At 41.5% G+C, this 20,318-nt stretch overlaps 1 protein-coding gene across 3 annotated transcripts in view; it reads right to left on the bottom strand.

Annotated features, from left to right (window-relative positions):
- The window catches only part of inpp4b (inositol polyphosphate-4-phosphatase type II B), a 708,475-nt gene that overhangs the window by 69,741 nt on the left and 618,416 nt on the right, over positions 1-20,318 (bottom strand). For all 3 annotated transcript variants that reach the window (XM_080194015.1, XM_080194035.1, XM_080194025.1), the window contains 2 exons: positions 19,895-20,067; positions 9,906-10,029 (listed from right to left, as the gene is read on the bottom strand). In XM_080194015.1, coding sequence (XP_080050141.1) covers positions 9,906-10,029; positions 19,895-20,067 — 297 coding nt within the window. The remainder of the gene's footprint in view (positions 1-9,905; positions 10,030-19,894; positions 20,068-20,318) is intronic.

Raw genomic sequence — 20,318 nt, 5'->3', positions numbered from 1 at the left:
TTTGGAAACAAAAATAAAAAATTTTCGACAAAGGTGAGGCCTGAGCACATGGTTTTGCCAGGAGGCTTTGTAATTTATTTCAGACAAATCAAACGTCTGTCAACAAAAACCTAAGAATAATTACATTGTTAGCCATTTTGACCCATATTTCAGGTTTAAACAGGTAACTGTAAGCAATGATTTGTCCTCAAGAGTAATCTCATTGAAGAATTCTTGACAAGTGAAATGTAGATTTTACTGCATACACAGTTTGTACTTTGACCTACCATGAGTGTTCTGTTAGTGAACATTCATAGTGACCTTTTGTCTTTACCATTTCTCATCCATACTCAAACTGCTTCCACGTTCTAGTTCCCTGAATGTAGATCATCCCTCTCTAAGGTGCTAATTAACATTATTAATTGACAGAGTCACCCCATCTTTTCCTAGCTTTTTGTTTTTCATAAATGTCATTACCCTTCAACATTGAGGTCCCTATCTATGTTAGCCTGCAGCCATGTCTCTGTAATAGCTGTCAGATTGTCCTCACATGTTTCTATTTTCACTATTAGTTCAGCTGTTCTGTTTTGAATGCTATGTACATTTACATACAGACCCTTTAGTTTTGTCCTTTAGTTATTTTTGTAACATCTAGCCTTGATATCGGATATAGAAATCGATGCAAAGAATATGGTATCTGAATTTGGTCACATCTACAAATTGATGGTTAGTGTGCAGCAAGCAAATAGCGTGGAAATAGAAGTCACTCTGAATGTGCTAAGTGACATTTCACAATGGTTTGTGTTGGGAGCGATTTATGTACCATATACATAAGTAATGTGTATTTCACAAATTGAGCACACAATATCAACATTTGACAAGGACAGAAAATTGGAAGTGCATCAAGTTGTGGTCGGGAAGATAGCAAAAGGATATGGATAGGTGGTAGACCAAATTAATACAGACAATTGTGAGGTAATACCTATCTGTAAGGAAGAATGAGAGGAAAAATAAGCTGAGTTCTAAAACTTTAAAAGGAGTTGAAAATCAGAGCGACTTATTGTCAACCACACGGGTGTTTAAAAGTGGAAACAGAAAAGGTGATAAATAGATTTTATTAAAAAAGAGAATACAGAATTCTTGGTTTCATAAATAATCATAAAATAAGATCATAGAAGACCAGCATTCTTACATCACAAAACCCCAACAGTGAAGGAGGCCATCTGGCCCATCAAGCCTGCACCAACAATTCCACCCAGACCCTATTCTTGTAACCCCATGAATTTATCCTGTTAATCCCCCGACATTAAGAGGCAATTTACCATGGCCAATCAACATAGCCCACACATCTTTGGATTGTGGGAGGAAACCGGAGCACATGGAGGAAACCCATGCAGACACAGGGAGAATGTGCAAACTCCACCCTGACAGTCCCGAGGCTGGAATTGTACTTGGGTCCCTAGTGCTGTGAGGCAGCAATGCTAACCACAATGCCACCATGTCACCCTAAGAAGGCAAAGAGCAGCTGGTTAACTTTTAGTTAGAATACTGTTTTCACTTTTGGACACTTTATTTTACGAAGGGTTTCAAGGCCACAAAGTGGGCACAGTAGTGAGTTACTATGAAGAAATGGAGGGTGAAAGACTTTAATTATGAGCTCATTTCAGTCAACTGGGAAATAGATATGCATGGTGTGCACTAAAATTATATGAATTTTAATTCCATAAATTACAGGTTAAGCAATCTGTCTTTCAACTGATGTTGACAATCACAATCAGCAAAGATGTTTCCTAGTCTATGGTTCACCTAATGCAATGAGCGTGGAATCAATGTTGAGGACTCTAAGGGCAGCTCTTCCCGACTATATACCTTGTGCTGCCACCTGTGGTAGCTCTGTCCTGTTATGGAGATGCCAGCGATGCACTGAGGTCAACACAGTAAGAAGTCTCACAACACATTTGCTACCAAATAAACCTGTTGGACTTTAACCTGGTGTTAATCTGACACTTCTTACTGTGGCTTTGTCCTGCCAGTGGGACAGGACATTCCTAGGGATGACAGCGTCTGGCATACTGTTTATGAAGTATTAACTGATGAATATAACTATGCCAGTCTTCTACTTTACCAGCCTGTTTTTGGCAGAGGCCTGAAATGTTGCAAGGGGGACTTTGCAGGGGTGAAGAGCTGGTGTAGAAATAACAGTGGAAATAACAAAGAACAACACAGCACGGGAAACAGGCCCTTCGGCCCAACGAGCCCGCGCCGCTGTCCCATTGTCTCAGTGACCTATTCATGATTTTAGTCTACGCCTAATGTGCGAGGATCAGGGAGGTCCAATATAGGGACAATTTGTTACCCAATCAATCAGCCTAAAAGCACATCTTTGGGATGTGGGAGGAAACCGGAGCACCCGGAGGAAACCCACGCAACCACGGGGAGAACGCGCAAACTCCCACAGACACAGGCCCAAATCCATGTGTCCGCACAGCAACAGAGATAGTCTCTGAGCTGTCATGTTGCCCTCGAGATGGTCCAGTTTAAGCACACTAACGACATGAAGCAATAGGCAACTCCCGAAGCAACATCCAAGAGCAGCTCACTACAACCTGCCGCATGCATGCCCCTTGCTGGTCAACAAGGTGGACTTAAATGCCTGTGGAGACAAAAAATTCATTATTAAACAGGCAAAGACTGCAACATCCCTGAGGCAAAAACGGAATCCCAAGCCTACAATGTTTAGTAAGGCCTGCTATATCCCCCTATATGTAGACCGCTCATGTGGCTGTCTAAGTGACTCTTAAACAACCCTAGCGTGCCTGCTTCCACCACCTTACTCGGCAGTGCATTCCACACCCCCACTACCCTTTGCGTGAAAAGCTGCCCTCTAATATTTGTCTTATACCTAGCCCCCCTCACCCTAAGCCCGTGACCCCTCGTTCTATCCATTTCTAATAGCGGAAAAAGCTTACCACCATTTACTCTATCTATCCCCTTCATAATCTTATAAACCCCTATTAGATCCCCCCTCAGCCGACGTCTCTCAAGGGAAAACAGCCCAAGTTCGTTCAATCTTTCCTCGTAAGACAGCCCTTCCATACCAGGCAGCATCCTGGTAAATCTCCTCTGCACTCTCTTCAGGATCTCTACATCCTTCCGGTAGTACGGCGACCAGAACTGGACGCAGTACTCCAAGTGAGGCCTAACCAACGTTCTATACAACTGCAACATCAGACTCCTACTCTTATATTCTATACCCCTTCCTATGAAGGCTAACATACCATACGCTTTCCTCATCGCATTCTGCACCTGCACTGACACCTTCAGGGACTTGTGCACTTGCACCCCCAGGTCTCTCTGCATATCTATACTCCGGATAGTTCTACCTTTTATCGTATAACTCCCCTCCACATTATTCCGGCCAAAGTGCATCACCTCGCATTTCTCCGGATTAAATTCCATTTGCCATCTATCTGCCCAATCTACCAGCCTATGTCCTGTTGCATTGCCAGGCACTGCTCCTCAGTACCCGCCAATCCAACCATCTTAGTGTCATCAGCAAATTTGCTGATCACACCACCTACCCCCTCTTCCAAGTCATCAATATATACTACAAATAGAAGAGGTCCTAGTACCGAGCCCTGCGGCACACCACTGGTGACAGACCTCCAATTGGAAAAGGAGCCTTCCACTACTACCCGCTGTCTCCTCCTCCCAAGCCAGTTCTCCACCCAGCTACATACCTGGCCTTGTATCCCATGAGCCTTCACCTTTTCTATCAGCCTACCATGAGGGACCTTGTCAAACGCCTTACTGAAATCCATATAGACGACATCAACGGCTTGTCCTTCGTCAACCGTTTTTGTCACCTCTTCAAAAAATTCCACTAGATTCGTAAGGCACGACCTCCCTGTAACGAAGCCATGCTGCGTATCCCTGATCAGATTGCAGCGCTCCAGATGTTCATACATCCTATCCTTGAGGATCCTCTCCATTAGCTTGCCTATAACTGAAGTCAAGCTCACCGGCCTATAATTCCCTGGGTTATCCCTCTGACCCTTTTTAAACAACGGTACTACATTTGCAATGTGCCAATCCTCTGGGACCTCACCTGTGTCCAAAGAAGAGACAAAGATTTGCGTCAGAGGCAATTTCATCCCTCACCTCCCTTAGCAGCCTGGGATAGATGCCATCAGGCCCCGGAGATTTATCCGTCTTTATACCTGTCTAAAAGTCCCAACACCTCTTCCCTCGTGATGACTATTTCCCTCAACGGATCCTCAAACTCCTCAAGCACAGCACCAGACATCAGGCCCCTCTCCTGCGTGAATACCAACGCAAAGTATTCATTCAAGATCTCCCCCATTCCCCCAGGCTCCAAGCATAGTTCCCCTCCTCTGTCCCTGAGAGGACCAATCTTCCCTCTAACCATCCTTTTGTTTCTAACACAGGAGTAAAATGCCTTAGGATTTTCCTTAATCCTACCCGCCAAAGCCATTTCGTGGCCCCTTTTTGCCTTTCTGATGCCCCTTTTAAGTTCTCTCCTACATTCTCTGTATTCTTCTAATGCTATCTCTGTCCTCAAATGCCTAGATCTAATGTACGCCTCCCTCTTCCTCCTGACCAGGTCCTCAATATCCCTAGTTACCCACGGCTCTCTAATCCTACCCTTCCCATCCTTCCTCTTGACCGGCACATGTCTTTCCTGCAAAGATTTTAGTTTTCCCTTGAGAGACTCCCACATACCCAGCGTCGACCTGCTATCAAACAGCTTACCCCAGTCCGTATCTTTAAGATCCTGCCTAATCCGGTTGTATCTAGCCCTCCCCCAGTTTAACACCCTCCCCTTAGGACAGTCTTCATCTTTATCCATTAATATCTTAAACCAGACAGAGTTGTGGTCACTGTTAGCCACATGCTCTCCTACTTCAACGTCAACCACCTGCCCAGGCTCATTCCCCAGAACCAAGTCCAGTATAGCCCCCTCTCTGGTCGGGCTATCCACATACTGCTCCAGGGATCCTTCCATTACACACTGTACAAATTCCTCCCCGTCAGCACCCTCTGATCTCGGCACCTTCCAATCTACCCCAGGGAGATTAAAATCTCCCACTACCACCACCCTATTCTTCCTGCACTTATCTAGAATGTCCCTGCTTATCCCTTCTTCCACAGCCCTCGGGCTGTTGGGCGGTCTGTAGTACACACCCAACATAGTAACATCTCCCTTCCTATTCCTCAACTCCACCCATAGCGACTCGATTCCTATATCCTCTATACCTCCCTCCCTCTGCACTGCTATGATGCAATCCTTAACTAACAACGCCACTCCCCCACCTCTCAGTGACCCACCCCTATCATGCCTGAAGCACTTATACCCAGGAACATTCAACTGCCAGTCCTGCCCTTCCTTTAACCAAGTCTCTGTCACCGCCACCACTTCCAACTTCCTTTCGAACATTAATGCCTTCAGTTCATCTGTTTTGCCAGTCACACTCCTAGCATTGAAACACATGCACCGAAGACCCTCAGAAACAATCCGATCCTTCTTCCTACCCTCCAGGCTTACCCTATCCCCAATCCCAGTTCCGTCCACCTCCCCACCCCCCCTCCATATTAGTTTAAACCCTGCCGAAACACTCCAGCTAACCTTCCAGCTAAGATATGCACGCCCTTCCCAGTTAATTGTACCCCATCCCTCTTGCATATTTGCCCCTCTTTCATAAAGACTTCCCAGTGGTCTACGAATCTAAAACCCTCTGCCCTACACCAATCCTTCAACCACGCATTTAGTTGGAGTATCTCATTATTTCTAGCCCTGCTAGCCCCAGGCACTGGCAGCAGCCCAGAGAACGCCACCCTGGAGGCCCTACATTTCAGCCTAGCCCCCAACTCCCTGAACTGCCTACGTATGTCCCCCCTGCACTTTGTTCCTACATCCTTCTCTCCTACGTGCACTATCACATCAGACTCAGTCCCTCCACCCTTCAAAATTCCCTCTACCCTTTCTGAAACATCCTGTACCCCTGCTCCAGGGAGGCAGACTACCATCCTGGAGTCCCGCTTTTGCCCACAGAACCGCCTGTCAATCCCTTTGACTTTCCCATCCCCCACCACTATCTCACACCCTGCACTCTTCCCTTCCTCCGAGGTATTCTGATCTCCCTCCCTTGCCTTCTCTACCCCAGCTGTCACCCCACCCTTGATATTCCGGGGTAATTCCTCCGGGGTGGTCCTAGTGCCATGACTCCTTTTCTTTTCGCTCTTCCTAACTGTAACCCATCCATCTCTCCTCCTAGGTCCTGGTATCTGCTCAGTGTTACTGTCCCTATCCATTATTTCCTCATTTTCCCTAACTAAAAACATATCCTCCAGCCTCAGTTCCAGCTGCCTCACCTGGGCCCTTAATCGCTGCACCTCTAGACATTTCCCGCATATGTGGGCTTTCGGGAGATGTGCTGTCTCCAGAAATGTCCACATATGACAACGAACACAGTGAACACGTGTAACCCTAGACCCTGCCATTATGTTTGCCCCCTTTTAAGGTGTCCTATTAATTCCTGTTACCGAGCCTGTGCTCGCCCAAGCCCAGTGAGCTTAAGCCCTTTTACCTCTCACTCTGCTTCCCGCCTCACTCCGCTGCCCGCTCCCGACACTGCCCGCTATCTACCTTGGCCTTCTTTTTATACTCCCGCGCTCCCTTCCCAGCAGCCCCCGCGCCTATCTCCCGCTACGGAGCGCCAAAATAAACAAAAACCCTCCCGAACTAGAAGTAATAACAATGAGTGAGACAAAGACAAACAGCAAATATGGCTCTAGGTTTCCAAGAGAGCAAAGTAATCAGAAAGACAGTAGAAAAAACTGTGCAAAGATAGAAAGTTGTACCCAGAGAAAGCAGAAAATGAACTAAAAATAGAACAAAATGTTTCAGAGGCCTGAAGTAGAATAGGCTCTGGGGCCCTCTAAAGACATTTATTTGCAATAACAACATCTCAAATATCAGGGCAATTTGTCAGTTATTTGAATGGATAATTCACTTATCTATATTTATTCCAATAATTAATGAATTTTTTTTGCAAAGGTGAGGGATAAATGCAAGTTATAAAATGCAGGACAGTAAAAATGATTATTGAAGAATAAAGATTAAGGAAGAAATATTTCTAATTTGCTATATGCAAAGTGTGTCGTGTTTAATTAAGGGTACAAAGATTGGATATTTGGACTTACTGAAAATTTTACTGTTAGTGCATGACAAAGTAAAGTTCAGCAAATAACTCACGTGCCTACAATTTTGTTGGAGCAATTCCTGTTCCACTGCAGTAACTTCATCAGAAACATCGTTTACAAACAGAAACCACATTTCTGATGTTAAATAGTGAGGAAAATTAAAATTAAAAAATAAAATGGAAATAAAATAAAGAGAGGAGATAAAAGGGTGCAGCTGTTTGAAGGAATGTTTTGATATGTGACTTAGTATACCAGTGAGAGAAGCTAGTGTTTACTTTTGTGACTGGGGGAAAACATTGGGGTGCAGAGATAACTTCAAAGTGGAGAAATAAGAGAATTGGCTCTTAGATGCTAAAAGCTGGGTCCACAGGGTGGGTAAATGAAAATGCATAACATGATTGTAGATAGGGACACAATAGTAGTAGCTAATATCATAGCCACACCCAGCATAGAAAGCAGACTCGACCAAAAACAATTTATTGTTAAAAAGCTGCTGCTTAAAATCCAAACCTCGAACAGAGAAGATCATCCCTTCCCTGAAACTGAAGGCAACTTTACCAAACATGTTCAAATAACCTTTGGGTAGTAAAAATCTGCTGTATTTAGCTTATCGAGTTATATATCAGATATGTTTGTTTGAGTAAAAAAGGGGGCATTTCTGAGAGCTGAGGAAACATAGGTAGTTGGGAACAAAGGGTAACTTCATCAAAAACTGTGTGTGTATAGCCAGCAGTGTGGTTAAGCATACTGTTTCTTGTTGCATGTTTTCTTTTAAGTTAATGAATGTACCTTATTCATTGATCACAACAAGATTTCACTGTTCCTCCCTGGTTTGCATCTTTTCTCACAGTATACCAAATTGAACATATACCCTTGCATTTAACATCAGTGTGGCTCTTAACACTGGAGTACTTCTCCAGTTGAAGAGGAAGCACCCAGCAATGACTGCATAATTCTGCTGTCACTTTTGTTGTATTTGAAGTGAAGTTCTAGCAGAGGAAGTTGCTGGGAGCTGAAGTGAAATATGTTGACATTAACCTTGAAAAATAGTGATGATGGCAATCCTAACCGAAAGACCTCAATTTTTAATAAGTTTTACATAAGAACATAAGAAATAGGAGCAGGAGTAGGCCATCTGCCCCTTCGAGCCTGCCCCGCCATTCAATAAGATCATGGCTGATCTGTCGTGGCTCATTTCCACATTCCCGCCCTCTCCCCATAACCCTTAATCCCCTCTCTTATCAAAAACCCATCAACCCGCTTCTTAAAAATATTTAGCGAGGCAGCCTCCACCACTTCAACGGGCAGAGAATTCCAGAGATTCACCACCCTTTGAGTGAAGAAGTTCCTCCTCAACTCCGTTCTAAACCGCCCCCCCTTTATCTTGAGGCTGTGCCCCCTAGTCCTACTGTCTTTTTTGAGCGGGAAGAGTCTCTCCACCTCTATCCTATCCATCCCATTCATCATCTTATACGTCTCAATGAGATCTCCCCTCATTCTTCTAAACTCTAACGAGTACAAGCCTAGTTTATTCAGCCTCTCCTCATAGCTCAACCCCCTCAACTCCGGTATCAGCCTATTTAATTTATTTTTATTCATAACTAATTTAAAAATTGTATCCTCAGATAAAACTTTTGAATGAGTCTACAAAACAGCATTATTCTTAAGTAATGCTCCAAAGGCAATAAGTTATCTTACTTTCTTGTGCCACTTACACTACAAATACAATAGAAGTGCAGGGCACAAAATGAGGCCATTTCTCTCACCACATCTGAGCAAACTCTTTGCAAAAGCAACCTAAAACTAATCCCACTTCCTCTCCAAAGCTTCCCCTGTTTCAAAAACTATCCAATTCGTTCTTAGAAGATGCAATGGTCATTGTTTCGAACATTCCCTCTGTCAAAGCAATCCACTCTTCAACAATCACCCAGATAAAGATATTTCTTGTAAAGTCTCTCCTTAATATATTTGGTAACAATTTTAAATCAATGACACTCCCGTAACTCCCATTACTAATTCCTCGCTCAGAGGAAGTAGGTGGCAGAACTTCTTAGATGATAACAGAGTATATGATAAATTAAGTGTGAAAATGCTCTCATTTGACAAGTTGCACAAGATTACTGAACACGGTGCTTCAATTTCCTTAATTTTAAAATGTTTCCTCAATTTCTTGACTGACTTCCCTGGTCTGTAGAAATGCAGATTTGATACAGGGGAAGATGCAAAGGAAGAATCTAGAACAACGTACTGAAGGAATATCCAAAGCTGAGTATTACATTAAGCCTGGTTTGTATTGCTCCAATAATTAATGATAGTAATGCACCATTAGTTCCATTAACAGACGATTTGGACTCTACAAGTAAAACATGAACAGTAATCAGTTAAAATTACACAATATATATAATAAGGCATGTGGAGAAATTGATATTTGATTTATATACACTAATTTTTCTTGCCTAGGGTTCACACGTTTGAGGCAACAAATGATAGACCATATTATTGCATGTTGTTCAGCCATTGCTTGCTGTTATCCACAGGGTGTCTTATTAGCCTAGTTCAACACTTCAATATTCAATTGCTCTTGAACTTTGTGTTCTGACCATCAGCAGGACAAATTGGTCATCTTCAACAAGCACCTTTATCTGAAAGAGCTTTCCTACAGTTAAGCAGTGTGTGCTAATAAAACAAGGTGGGTTACTCACTGTATGTGCTGAGAAGACCTTCAAACTGCACCAGTAAACCCACAGTGTGAAGCTGCAGTAGGAAGCCCTGGTCTTGTAAACATGTATGCAGCTTGATCACAAAACCACAGACAAGGCCCGCAAGCTAAAGAGAAGAAAACTAATAAGATATTCATTTTAAAATATAGTGAGTAGTTTTGTTATTATTTATCAACAAAAAACATTTTCAGATGTATTTACATTCAGCATTGAAGAAACTATGATCAATTAGAATTAAATTGACATTATTGTCATTCCTATCCATTACAAACTAAGAGAGACAAGTCATGTTCTTTTTCCCTAATATAGAAGGAGCTCTTCTCCGTAATATGAAAATTTCACTAGGACTAGAAAAATGTTAGCCAAGATTTTGTTATGATAAGCATCGTCTATACATAGGCACAACAAATTCCTATTTGAATGATATTGTGCCTTGGTAAAATCCAGTACAAAAGCAAACAAACACTACAGATGTTGGAAATCTGAAATAAATGGAGAAAATGCTGGAAATGTTCAGCTGTTCTAGCAGTGTCCATGGAGGGAAAAAACAGGGCTCATCTTTCAGATCAATGACTTTTCATGGTGAAGCTTTTTCTGTTCTTATTCCTTACAAAACCTGCTTGGTTTCAAAAATCTTGGAATAATGTAATGATTACTACACTACAGTAATGATCTTTAAAAATGTTGCACAATGAGATTAAATATAGGATCTCAATTTGTAATCATTATAGTGTGAGAACATAAAAGGACAATGACTATTGCTTCCAAGGCACTGTCAACACTGTTAGCCAAGTGATGTGCAAGAGCATGGGAAAATAACCTAGCCTCTATTCCAAATCTCCTTCAGGCAGTTCCTAGGCCAATGACTCAGATTCTTTACGTGTAGGAAATTTCATGTCATGTCAGTACACCCTGCTACAGCGTTAGATGCTAGATGCTCTGTGTTTAATCATAATTCTATTTCCCTCAACCTTCGCCAATGGGTTAATAGAAAACACTTGCAATTAAATAGTGCCTTTTCCAACTTCAGGACTTCCCAAAGTGCTTTAGAACCAATGAATACTTTTGAAGTGTAACCACTATTGCAATGTGCGGAAAGTAATAAGGTATAAATGTTAGAGTAAATTTTATGCACAATAGTAGCTCAGACATACACACTGTGGCACTATTTCAGTTATTTACAGTGGCAGGATGAAACGTTACTTGGCACTGCCAAATATTTTATTTTCATCTGCATTGAATTAGGACCTGTTAACTGCTTATGCTAGTGTTCTCTCGCTGTCAGCACATCATACAGAATAGAAGAATTTTTCAGGCAATTTAATAACACAGTGGAATTTAATACCTTCCCCATTGGCATGTTTGGTGTTGGGGAAAACATTTAATCAGGTGGAAGATGTGAGGTGTTGGGAATCTGGCACATTCCCACCTTTGTTCCAATTAGATCTGCAGCAGGAAGGCCCATAGTAACACCTACCCATCCCACTGCCCAAATTTCCCAATTAAGGAATTCATCCTATCACTGATGGTATTTACAAAGTGGCAGGCAGGGGTTTGCCAAGTGGGAAAACCTTGTTGAGTTGCTTGTTGGTGACCTTGAGGCAGGATTGTCTCTCATCTCTCATTCAAAGGCTGCCTGATCAAGGGACCAGCATCAAGAAGGGCGGGGGGGGGGGGGGGGGGGGTGTGGAAAATCGAGGTACACCTTGCCCTTGCAGCCAAATTCCTCCCTTCTTGCATGGATCACCCTTTCGTCATCACCCATCTGTATATCCAGCCAGGTGTAGTACAAGCAGTAATTACCACCACCCTAGTGGCGTTACCGAACAATGAAGAGCTGTTAGCCTCTGACTGTCTGGTGGCTCTCAGAAACCAGGAGTTCCTTCCTCAAAATCCTGGATTCCTGCAAAGACCTGCTGTTGTCCAGTTAATTTGACGAGCCTTCCTGAACAGAGGTCACACTAGGCTTTTGCCAGCTCTGTGGCGTGTAGGCAAGACCAATATTTTCTCCATTAAATACCACCCTTAAAGTCAACTTAAAGGAGCAATGAATAATATGTAATTTGAGCATGCCAATTCACTGTATAGGAGCGAGTCGTTAGAGTCCTGCTTTTCAGTTTTAACTGATAGAAACATAAAAACCCTACAGTGCAAAAGAAGGCCATTCTGACACTAAGATTGCTGGAGTTGCAGACAGTGATGAAGATTGTCAGAGAATACAGCAGGATATAGATAAGCTGGAAAATTGGGAGGAGAAATGGCAGATGGAACTTAATCCAGACAAATGCAAGGTGATTAATTTTGGTAGATCTAATTCTGGTAGGAGCTACAAAATAAATGGCAGAATCATCAGGAGCATAGACACACAGAGATCTAGGAGTACAGGTACACATTCTTAAAAATGGCAGCACAGGTGGAAAAGGTGGCGAAGAAAGCATATGGCATGCTTGCCTTCATCAGACAGGACATTTGTCAACTTTTATACCCAATTATGTTACAGTTGTTTAAAACGTTGGTGAGGCCACATTTGGAATACTGTGTCCAATTCAGGTCACCACACTACTAGAGATGTGAAGGCTCTGGAGAGAGTACAAGAAATGTTTAACAGGATGTTGCCTGGTGTGGAGAGTATTAGCTACAAGGAGAAATTGAATAGACTGGAATTGAAATTGAATAGTTCTTTCTGGAAAGACAGAGACTGAGGGGGCGACCTGAAAGTTTATAAAATTATGAAGAGTATAGATAGGGTGAACAGTTGGAAGCTTTTTCCCGGGGCAGAAATGACAAGTACAATGGGGCACAATTTCAAGGTAAGTGGGGGAAAGGTTCAGTGGAGATGTGCAGGGGAAGTTTTTTTTTCAATGAGGGGGTTGGGGGCCTGGAATGCATTGCCAAGTGAGGTGGTTGAGGCAAACACGTTAGCGACATTTAAGATATCTGGATAGACAAATGAACAGACAGGGAATAAAGGGATACAGGCGGTTTGTCTAGATAGGAGTATGTGGTCAGCACAGGTTTGCAGGGCCGGAGGGCCTGTTGCTATTCTTTGTTCATTTGATCCATTGAGCCTGCACAGAAAACAATCCCGCCCAGGCTCGATCCCTGTAACCCCATACATTTTACCTGCTAACTCCTCTAACCAACACATCCCGGGACACTAAGAGGTAATTTAGCTTGGCCAATCAACCTAACCCACATATTTTTGGATTGTGGGAGGAAACCGGAGCCCCCGGAGGAAACCCCCACAGACACAGGGAGAATATGTAAGCTCCATACATCAGTGACCCAGGATGGGAATTGAACCCAGGTCTCTGGAGCTGTGAAGCAGCATTGCTAACCACTGTGCCACCATGCCGCCCGATTGTGTGCAAATTTTTGAATTGGTGTATATTAGAACATTTGAGAGAACACACACAAAGTGATGCTTCCACCTACTTCTCTATTAGCATAAGGAGTAGGTAATGATTGATTTTACAGTGAAAGAGACCATTTGGCACACTGTCCCAGTGCACATCAGCTGCAGCCTATTGCAATTCCATAAAATTTTACATTCTTTCTTTCCCAATACTTACTCAACTTCCTTTTGAATTACCTTTGCCTTAATAGCTGCTTGCAACAACATATTTCATGTTCAGATTGAAATAAGTTCACCCCGGTGTTATTTCCTCATGAGAAGTAGACGAAAAAGATGAAAGTGGTGGCACTTCTGAAAAGATTGGGCATGAGGGATTTGTATGTTGAGCTTCTGAACATAAAATGAAAGCTGGATGCGCCAAAGGAATCTATCACCTCATTTCTGAGTCACTTTTCTAAGTGATTTTGCACAGGCAGCCCTACACTGGCCTCACGGTATCACTGATTGAAGTACTGTCATTTTGCAATGATTTACAGGGACACGGAAGTTGATGTAACTACAATCTGTTTACTCATTAGAGTGGCTCTTCGTTACTGCATTGATGTGATCATTTCAATTTAGGGAATAAGCACAGGATGAAATTACATTGAAAATAAGTAACAGAAATGATGACAGAATCTTTAAAAACTGGCACTAATTATAATACCAAATGCACATTCAAATATCAATGTTTAGAATAAATTTCTCTTTCATGATTCTGCTCACACATTTATATTCAGTTGTTGGTGGACAGCGTTATGCAGAATAATTGTGAGTGGAGTCTTGATGCTTCTCAAGAGTATTTACAATCAAAGCATTTCTGTTCACAATATCCATTCCCTGACCTTGTTCTGCCTAGTTACTATCCTGGTCCGTTTCCTATTCATTTACCTCAAATGAGTAATAGAATAATTTAAGTGAAGAGTTCATTGCAAGAGAAATGGAATATGCAAGTAAGAAAACTTTGCTGCATTTGTATAAGGCCCTGGTGAGGTTACATTCAGAATATTGTGTACCATTTTGGTCACATTTTAAAAAGGAGATAACTGTATTAGAAGCAGTACCAAGAAGGTTCACACAACTCATTCCTTGTATGAGTGGGCTAATCTTATGAAGGAAGGTTGATAAGTTTGGGCCCATACCCACTGGTGTTCAGAAGAATGAGATGTGGCTTTATTGAAACATATAGAGTGAGGTCTTACTGACGGTTCACTCCACACTCCTGCTGCAGCAAGGTTGGAGAATTTGGCACCCAGCAGCGGGATGGAAAATTCCCGCCAACGTGAATGGCTGTAATATTCCGGCCATAGGATTCCGAGAGGATTTGACAGAGTGGATATGGGGAGGACGTCTCCACTTCTGGGGAAGACTAGAATAGAAGTGACAGTTTAAAAATAAAAATTTAGGGCAGAGATGAGGAGAATTTCTTTTCTTGGAGAGTCATTAGTCTGGTAAATTCTCTTCCCTAAAAAGAAATGGAAGTTGGGTCACTGAATTTGTTCAAAACTGAGTTCGATAGATTTCTGATAGGTAAGGGAATCAAGGGTTATGTGGAGTGGGTGGGGGGGGTGCGGTTGGCAGACAGCAAAGATTTTGATCAGTCATGAACTTACTAAATGGCAGATCAGACTTGAAATGCCGAACAGCCCACTCCTGCTGCTAAGTCCAATGTTCCTATATAAGTCGCATTAGGAGTACTCGACCAACAAGAACTTGCTGGCTAATTTGCAAATTAATTGGATCTTTGACCACACTATCTCTTGGGAATTGTCATCTCATGGTCGAATACTCATCCCAGATTGTAAGGTTTCCAAAGACGTGTAGTTGGCTAGTTGGATTACATTACAAAATACAGGGAGAGATATAAAGGTGTGCAATGGATCAGAAGAATGCATTGTTGTTTGCTATTATAGTTAAAGGGCAAGATTGACCCTCCCGTGGCATTTTTTCGGCAGTGGGAAGTAGCCTGCCACTGGCTGGCAGTGAGATCTTCTGGTCCTGGTGCTGTCAATGGGATTTCCCATTGAATCCACCCTCAGGGCTGGGAAACCCATGGCAGGGGTGTACCATTCTCAGGACTGGAAGATTCTGTCAATTAACAGCCGCAAGATCTCACCCAAAGTTTTTTTTGATGGAGAGGGGATTTATGTGTGATTTTGATGTGCTCCTGGTAAATATTTTCCCTTTGTATAAATTTTAATTTGAGAGATACATACTGAGGTGGTTGAAGAGCTGTCTTATGTTTGTATCTTGAAAAATTTTAGTTGCTGGGATATGATATGGTAGAATTGTATGTCGTGGAATATAAGTGCAAAGAAATTTAAATTTAACGCAATATGATTGGTTATGAAAGATAAAAAGTAAAAACAGAAAACTGTCCAAAATGTTGATGTAGTCAACAAACTCAATGTCATTAAATAAGATGAAGTTTTATTCCAACAGTAGGTTTTGCATAATTGATAAAAACTTCTTGTTCTTTATTTAAAACATTATTCCTTTATTAAATGGGACAGAACAACAATGCCTTACTTAAAATATAAAAATGGAGATAACCAGAAAGGCATGTTGTGATGTTTTCAATTTTTGATTTTAATCATTGGCATACAGCAGCTTATAAAACATTAATCAGGAATTTTCCTGCTTTTAGAAATTAAGTTAAAAATTGGTATTCTTTTTAATCTGCAAGGAATAGAAATGTCCATCACTTTAGTTTACCACTTGATGAATTTGGTCTGCAGCATTTTATTAGCTTTGCTGATAAATACACAGTCAAACCAAGCAGTCCGTAAAAATGTTTATTTCACATCTCAAGTGTTTAACAACCAATTAAACTATCAAGTAACAACCAGAAATATCATCCCAGTTTCAGAAATTGGCAAATTGTTGTAGATTCTTGGTTCCCTTGGAGCAGAAATTCAGCAGTTCCATTTTTTTTTAAAAAGCAAGATGTCTGCAAAATGGGCATTTAAATGTTCTGATAAAAATTACTTAAATGTAATACTTTAGACAAATGGTGAACTCCCGAATTTTAGAATGCTGTAACATAATCAGTAAAGTTCTGATAACACTATTTACCACAAACATAACACCTGTACGTTCTACACAATTATCAGCTCTCTGACTGCATCATCCTATGACTCAATGCTGACTATTTGTTATGGATATTTGAACACACGGTGGACAATGTCCTTTAGTAATTTAGTAGCACTTTCACCCAACTTGGGTCACTGTCTATGTGGAGTTTGCATGTTCTACCCGTGTCTGCGTGGTTTTCCTCCAGGTGCTCCAATTTCCTCCCATACTCCAAAGATGTACAGGTTATGCGCATTGGCCATGCTAAGTTCTCCTTCAGTGTAACTGAACAGGCACCGGAGTGTGACGACTAGGGGATCTTCACAGTAACTTCATTGCAATGTTAGTTTAAGCCTACTTGTGACACTAATAAATAAATCTTAAACTTTGAGTTGGAAGATTGTGAGTTTAAGAATCAAAAAAAATCTAGAAATTAGAATCTACTGATGCCCATTGTCCATTGTTGGAAAAGCCCATCATTAAAGTCATTTAGGGCAAGAAATCTACTGTCCTCAACTGGCTTACATGCGACTCCAGAGCCACAGCAATGTGGTTGACTCTTGACTGCCCCCCCAGGCAAAACTAGGGATGAACATTAAATGCTGGCCAGCCAGCAATGCCCATGTCAAATGGATGAATTAAAAAATACAGCTACCAGCAAGAATGGAGAATTAGATTCCATCAGCAAAATCTCCATTCGTTGCAGTGGTACCAGAGAACCCTAGCTGTGGGCGAGATTGGAGAATTGGAGCAATGGCATGGTGGCAAAATGGATAGCACTGCTGTCTCACAGCACCAGAAACCCAGGTTCAATTCCAGTCTTGGGTTATCGTCTGTGTGGAGTTTGCACATTCTCTTTGTGATTGCATGGGTTTCCTTTGGCTGCTCTGGTTTCCTCCCACAACCCAAAGATGTGTGGATTAGGTTGATAGGCCATGCTAACTTGATCCTAGTGTCAGGGGGATTCACAGGGTAAATATGTGAGGTTACGGGAATAGGGCTAGTGTGGGAATGTGCTCAGTGCAGGGCTGGTGGGCCGAATTGCCTCTTTCTGCACTATAGGGATTCCGTGAATTCTAGCCATAATCCAGAAAGGAAATTGCAGAACGATTCACAGAGGGGACAATAAATCTAAGTTCTATCTGCTTGATTCTATCATGCTATTTAAAAAACAGAAAAGGTTTCTCTGGTTTTTGGGCTTTCGTCCTTCAGCAAAGATCATGAGAAACAGATGAATGGTTATTTATCATATTGGTACTTGCAGAATTTAGCCAGAGAATGGAACACTCTGAACTGTTTGAAAGATGTGCTAATGTATAATATAAAATAATTCATTCATTCACAAGAGTAGATACAGGTATTATAAATTCATATTCCTGGCACAGAACTTAAAACTAAAGGGCAAAAATCATATAAGATCCACTGTCCCCAGTATCAAATTTCCCACAAGTACAAAATCTACCTTATGTTATACAAAGGAATTCTTTTGACATTACATTTGCATGAAAATCCTTTGCATGCTAAACTAACACATCTATGAATCCTTTTAAATATAAATGATGAATGACAATCAAATATTATCCAATGTTACCTGCTCCTTTTTCTGACATTCCTATTGAGTCAGGAGATCATGGATAAAGTGCTATTCTAGGTTGCAAGAGCAGGAATCTTGGGTGAAACTCCAACGCAGTATCGAGAAGTACTACGCTGTCGGAAGTGTCAACTTTCAGTAAGCCAAGAATCCATCTGCCCTGCCCTGTCATATGGATGTAAAGTATCCCGTGGCATGATTTCAAACAACAGGGATATCCCAGTCTCCTGGTTAATCTGTACCCCTCAATCAATATCACAAAAAAAAATGAGATTATCTTGCCATTATGACATTGTTGATGGAGGGAGCTTGTTGTGTGTATACTGGCTGCCATATTTCCTACATTATAACAGTGAACATGGTTCAAAAAGTACTTAATTGGCTGTAAAGCACTTGGGAAATACTGAAGTTATGAAAATGCAAGTCTCTCTTGCTTTTATTGTTACATTCTGCTGCTACCTCTTTTTTTTTTAAACAGACTGAGCCTCTATCTTCTACTATCATGGTTAATTTCTGGGTGTATTGCTCTATCATTTTATTTCTGGATATGTTTCTCCATCATTTGGTTGACCAAGATCACAAGCCTCTGTTTCAATGAAAAGTATTTTTTTTCTTCTGTAGCAGAATGACGAACTGTCCCACAATAAAAAGTGTGAAGGGAAAATTACATTCCTGCGTTAAAAAAAATTAGCAAATTCCATGAGATAAAATCATCATATGTTTTGAAGACTTTCTTGCCTAGCAGTTTTAGATTATTTTATTTTGGAACAGGAGAGCAAAAGCATTTAAAATTTTGTACAACAAAGCTCTGCAATAGAGCATCCGTTATAGTTTTACAATCCCATTGGCGATGCGCTATTACTCAAGTGCTACAACACTTGCTAAACAAGAGATGCCTATCTAGTGCTGAGCATACACTCAGTATCCTAGCAAACAGTGACCCCATAACCTGACAGTCAAGTAGGTGATGCTACTGGAAGAAGAAAGAAGATGAGGGAGTATTTAATGAACGGCAAGACACTGGTTAGCTCAGTGGGACAGAAGGATCTTGGGGTAACTATTCTCAAATCCCTGAAGGTGGCAGAGTACATGAATAGGATAGTTAAGAAGGCATATGGGACACTTGCTTTCATCAGTAGTGGTATAGAGTACAAGAGCTTGGAGGTAATGTTGGAGTGGGCGAGTTTCACAGGACGGCATACTTTGTTGGCCTCAGGCGCGATCTTATGAGCCTTGGGTGGGCATGCCAGTAAAATTCCGGCCTATGACTCTAACCTTTCCAGTTTACATACACTTCAAGTGAACATCCGAATAAATTCCCTGATTGTTCAGTGGTAAAATGCATATACTAGGGCAGAACTAATCCATGTCAAATAGCATCATTCCAGCTTCCAATTGTAGGTGTGTTGTTAAATTCTCTCATCTCAGCCCAGGTTACAATTGGTTGCAGTGCCCCTAGGGTAAAGAGGTAAGACGACAGGCTGTTAATCATGATCAGTAGTTCCTATCAGAATGTGTTCACCTCTGTGTGCTGGATGAGTACAAAGTCAGACTTGGCTGTGATACAACTTCTAAGTCAGATATTCACCATCTATGTTTACACATTCATGATGTTTTTTTTTGAACCAGATATTGGAGGATAGCTATGCTTGTTGAAACATACTCAGAACATATCAATGCCCTTGAGGGTAAGGAAGAAAATTAGAGAGAGACAAGCTAATGTGGACCTTTATCATAAATGATGATTTTAGAAAGCTGCACCCTGGAGGCTTGTGAGAATAGTGTGCATTTGATTATCATGAGTTAGAGTTCCTGCTTTACGTAGAGGAAGATATCATCAAATTAGTTCATGCCATCTAATCCATCTCATTCATTCTCTATTCTGCATTATGAGGTGATGAAACATGCACTTACTGCTTGGCTGAAGACAACATCTCTCCTCTGATGCAGTGCCAGGGCCTGAGGTATATTGGAACCACAATCTTGAAGAAGAACAAATACCATGGCTTTCTTTGCTCTGTCAATCACTTCCTTGACACAGTCCTTTAAAGTAACTACCAGAGGGTACAGTCCTTCATACCAGTCATCTTACAAAATAAATCCAGCACAGAGTGTTAGCAAACCATGGTATAGGAATACTGTTCTGTTCTTATATAAGTAAATGCAAGACAATTGTAAAATAGCAGAAATACAGTAAAACACTAGCTTAAGATAATCATCCTGTCCAGCTATTTTCCTCACATTTGAATTATACCACCAACTAAATGATAAAAAAAATCTCAGTTACATTAATTTCACAGAATTATTTTTGGTGGACTTAAAATTTAAATCCTCTGGA

This window comes from Carcharhinus amblyrhynchos, chromosome 1 (assembly GCF_965287045.1).
Source record: "Carcharhinus amblyrhynchos chromosome 1, sCarAmb.v2.hapA, whole genome shotgun sequence".
Classification (NCBI taxonomy): Eukaryota; Metazoa; Chordata; class Chondrichthyes; order Carcharhiniformes; family Carcharhinidae; genus Carcharhinus; species Carcharhinus amblyrhynchos.
The sequence above is the reverse complement of the archived record's forward strand: the minus strand, read 5'-3'. Positions and strand labels throughout refer to the sequence as shown.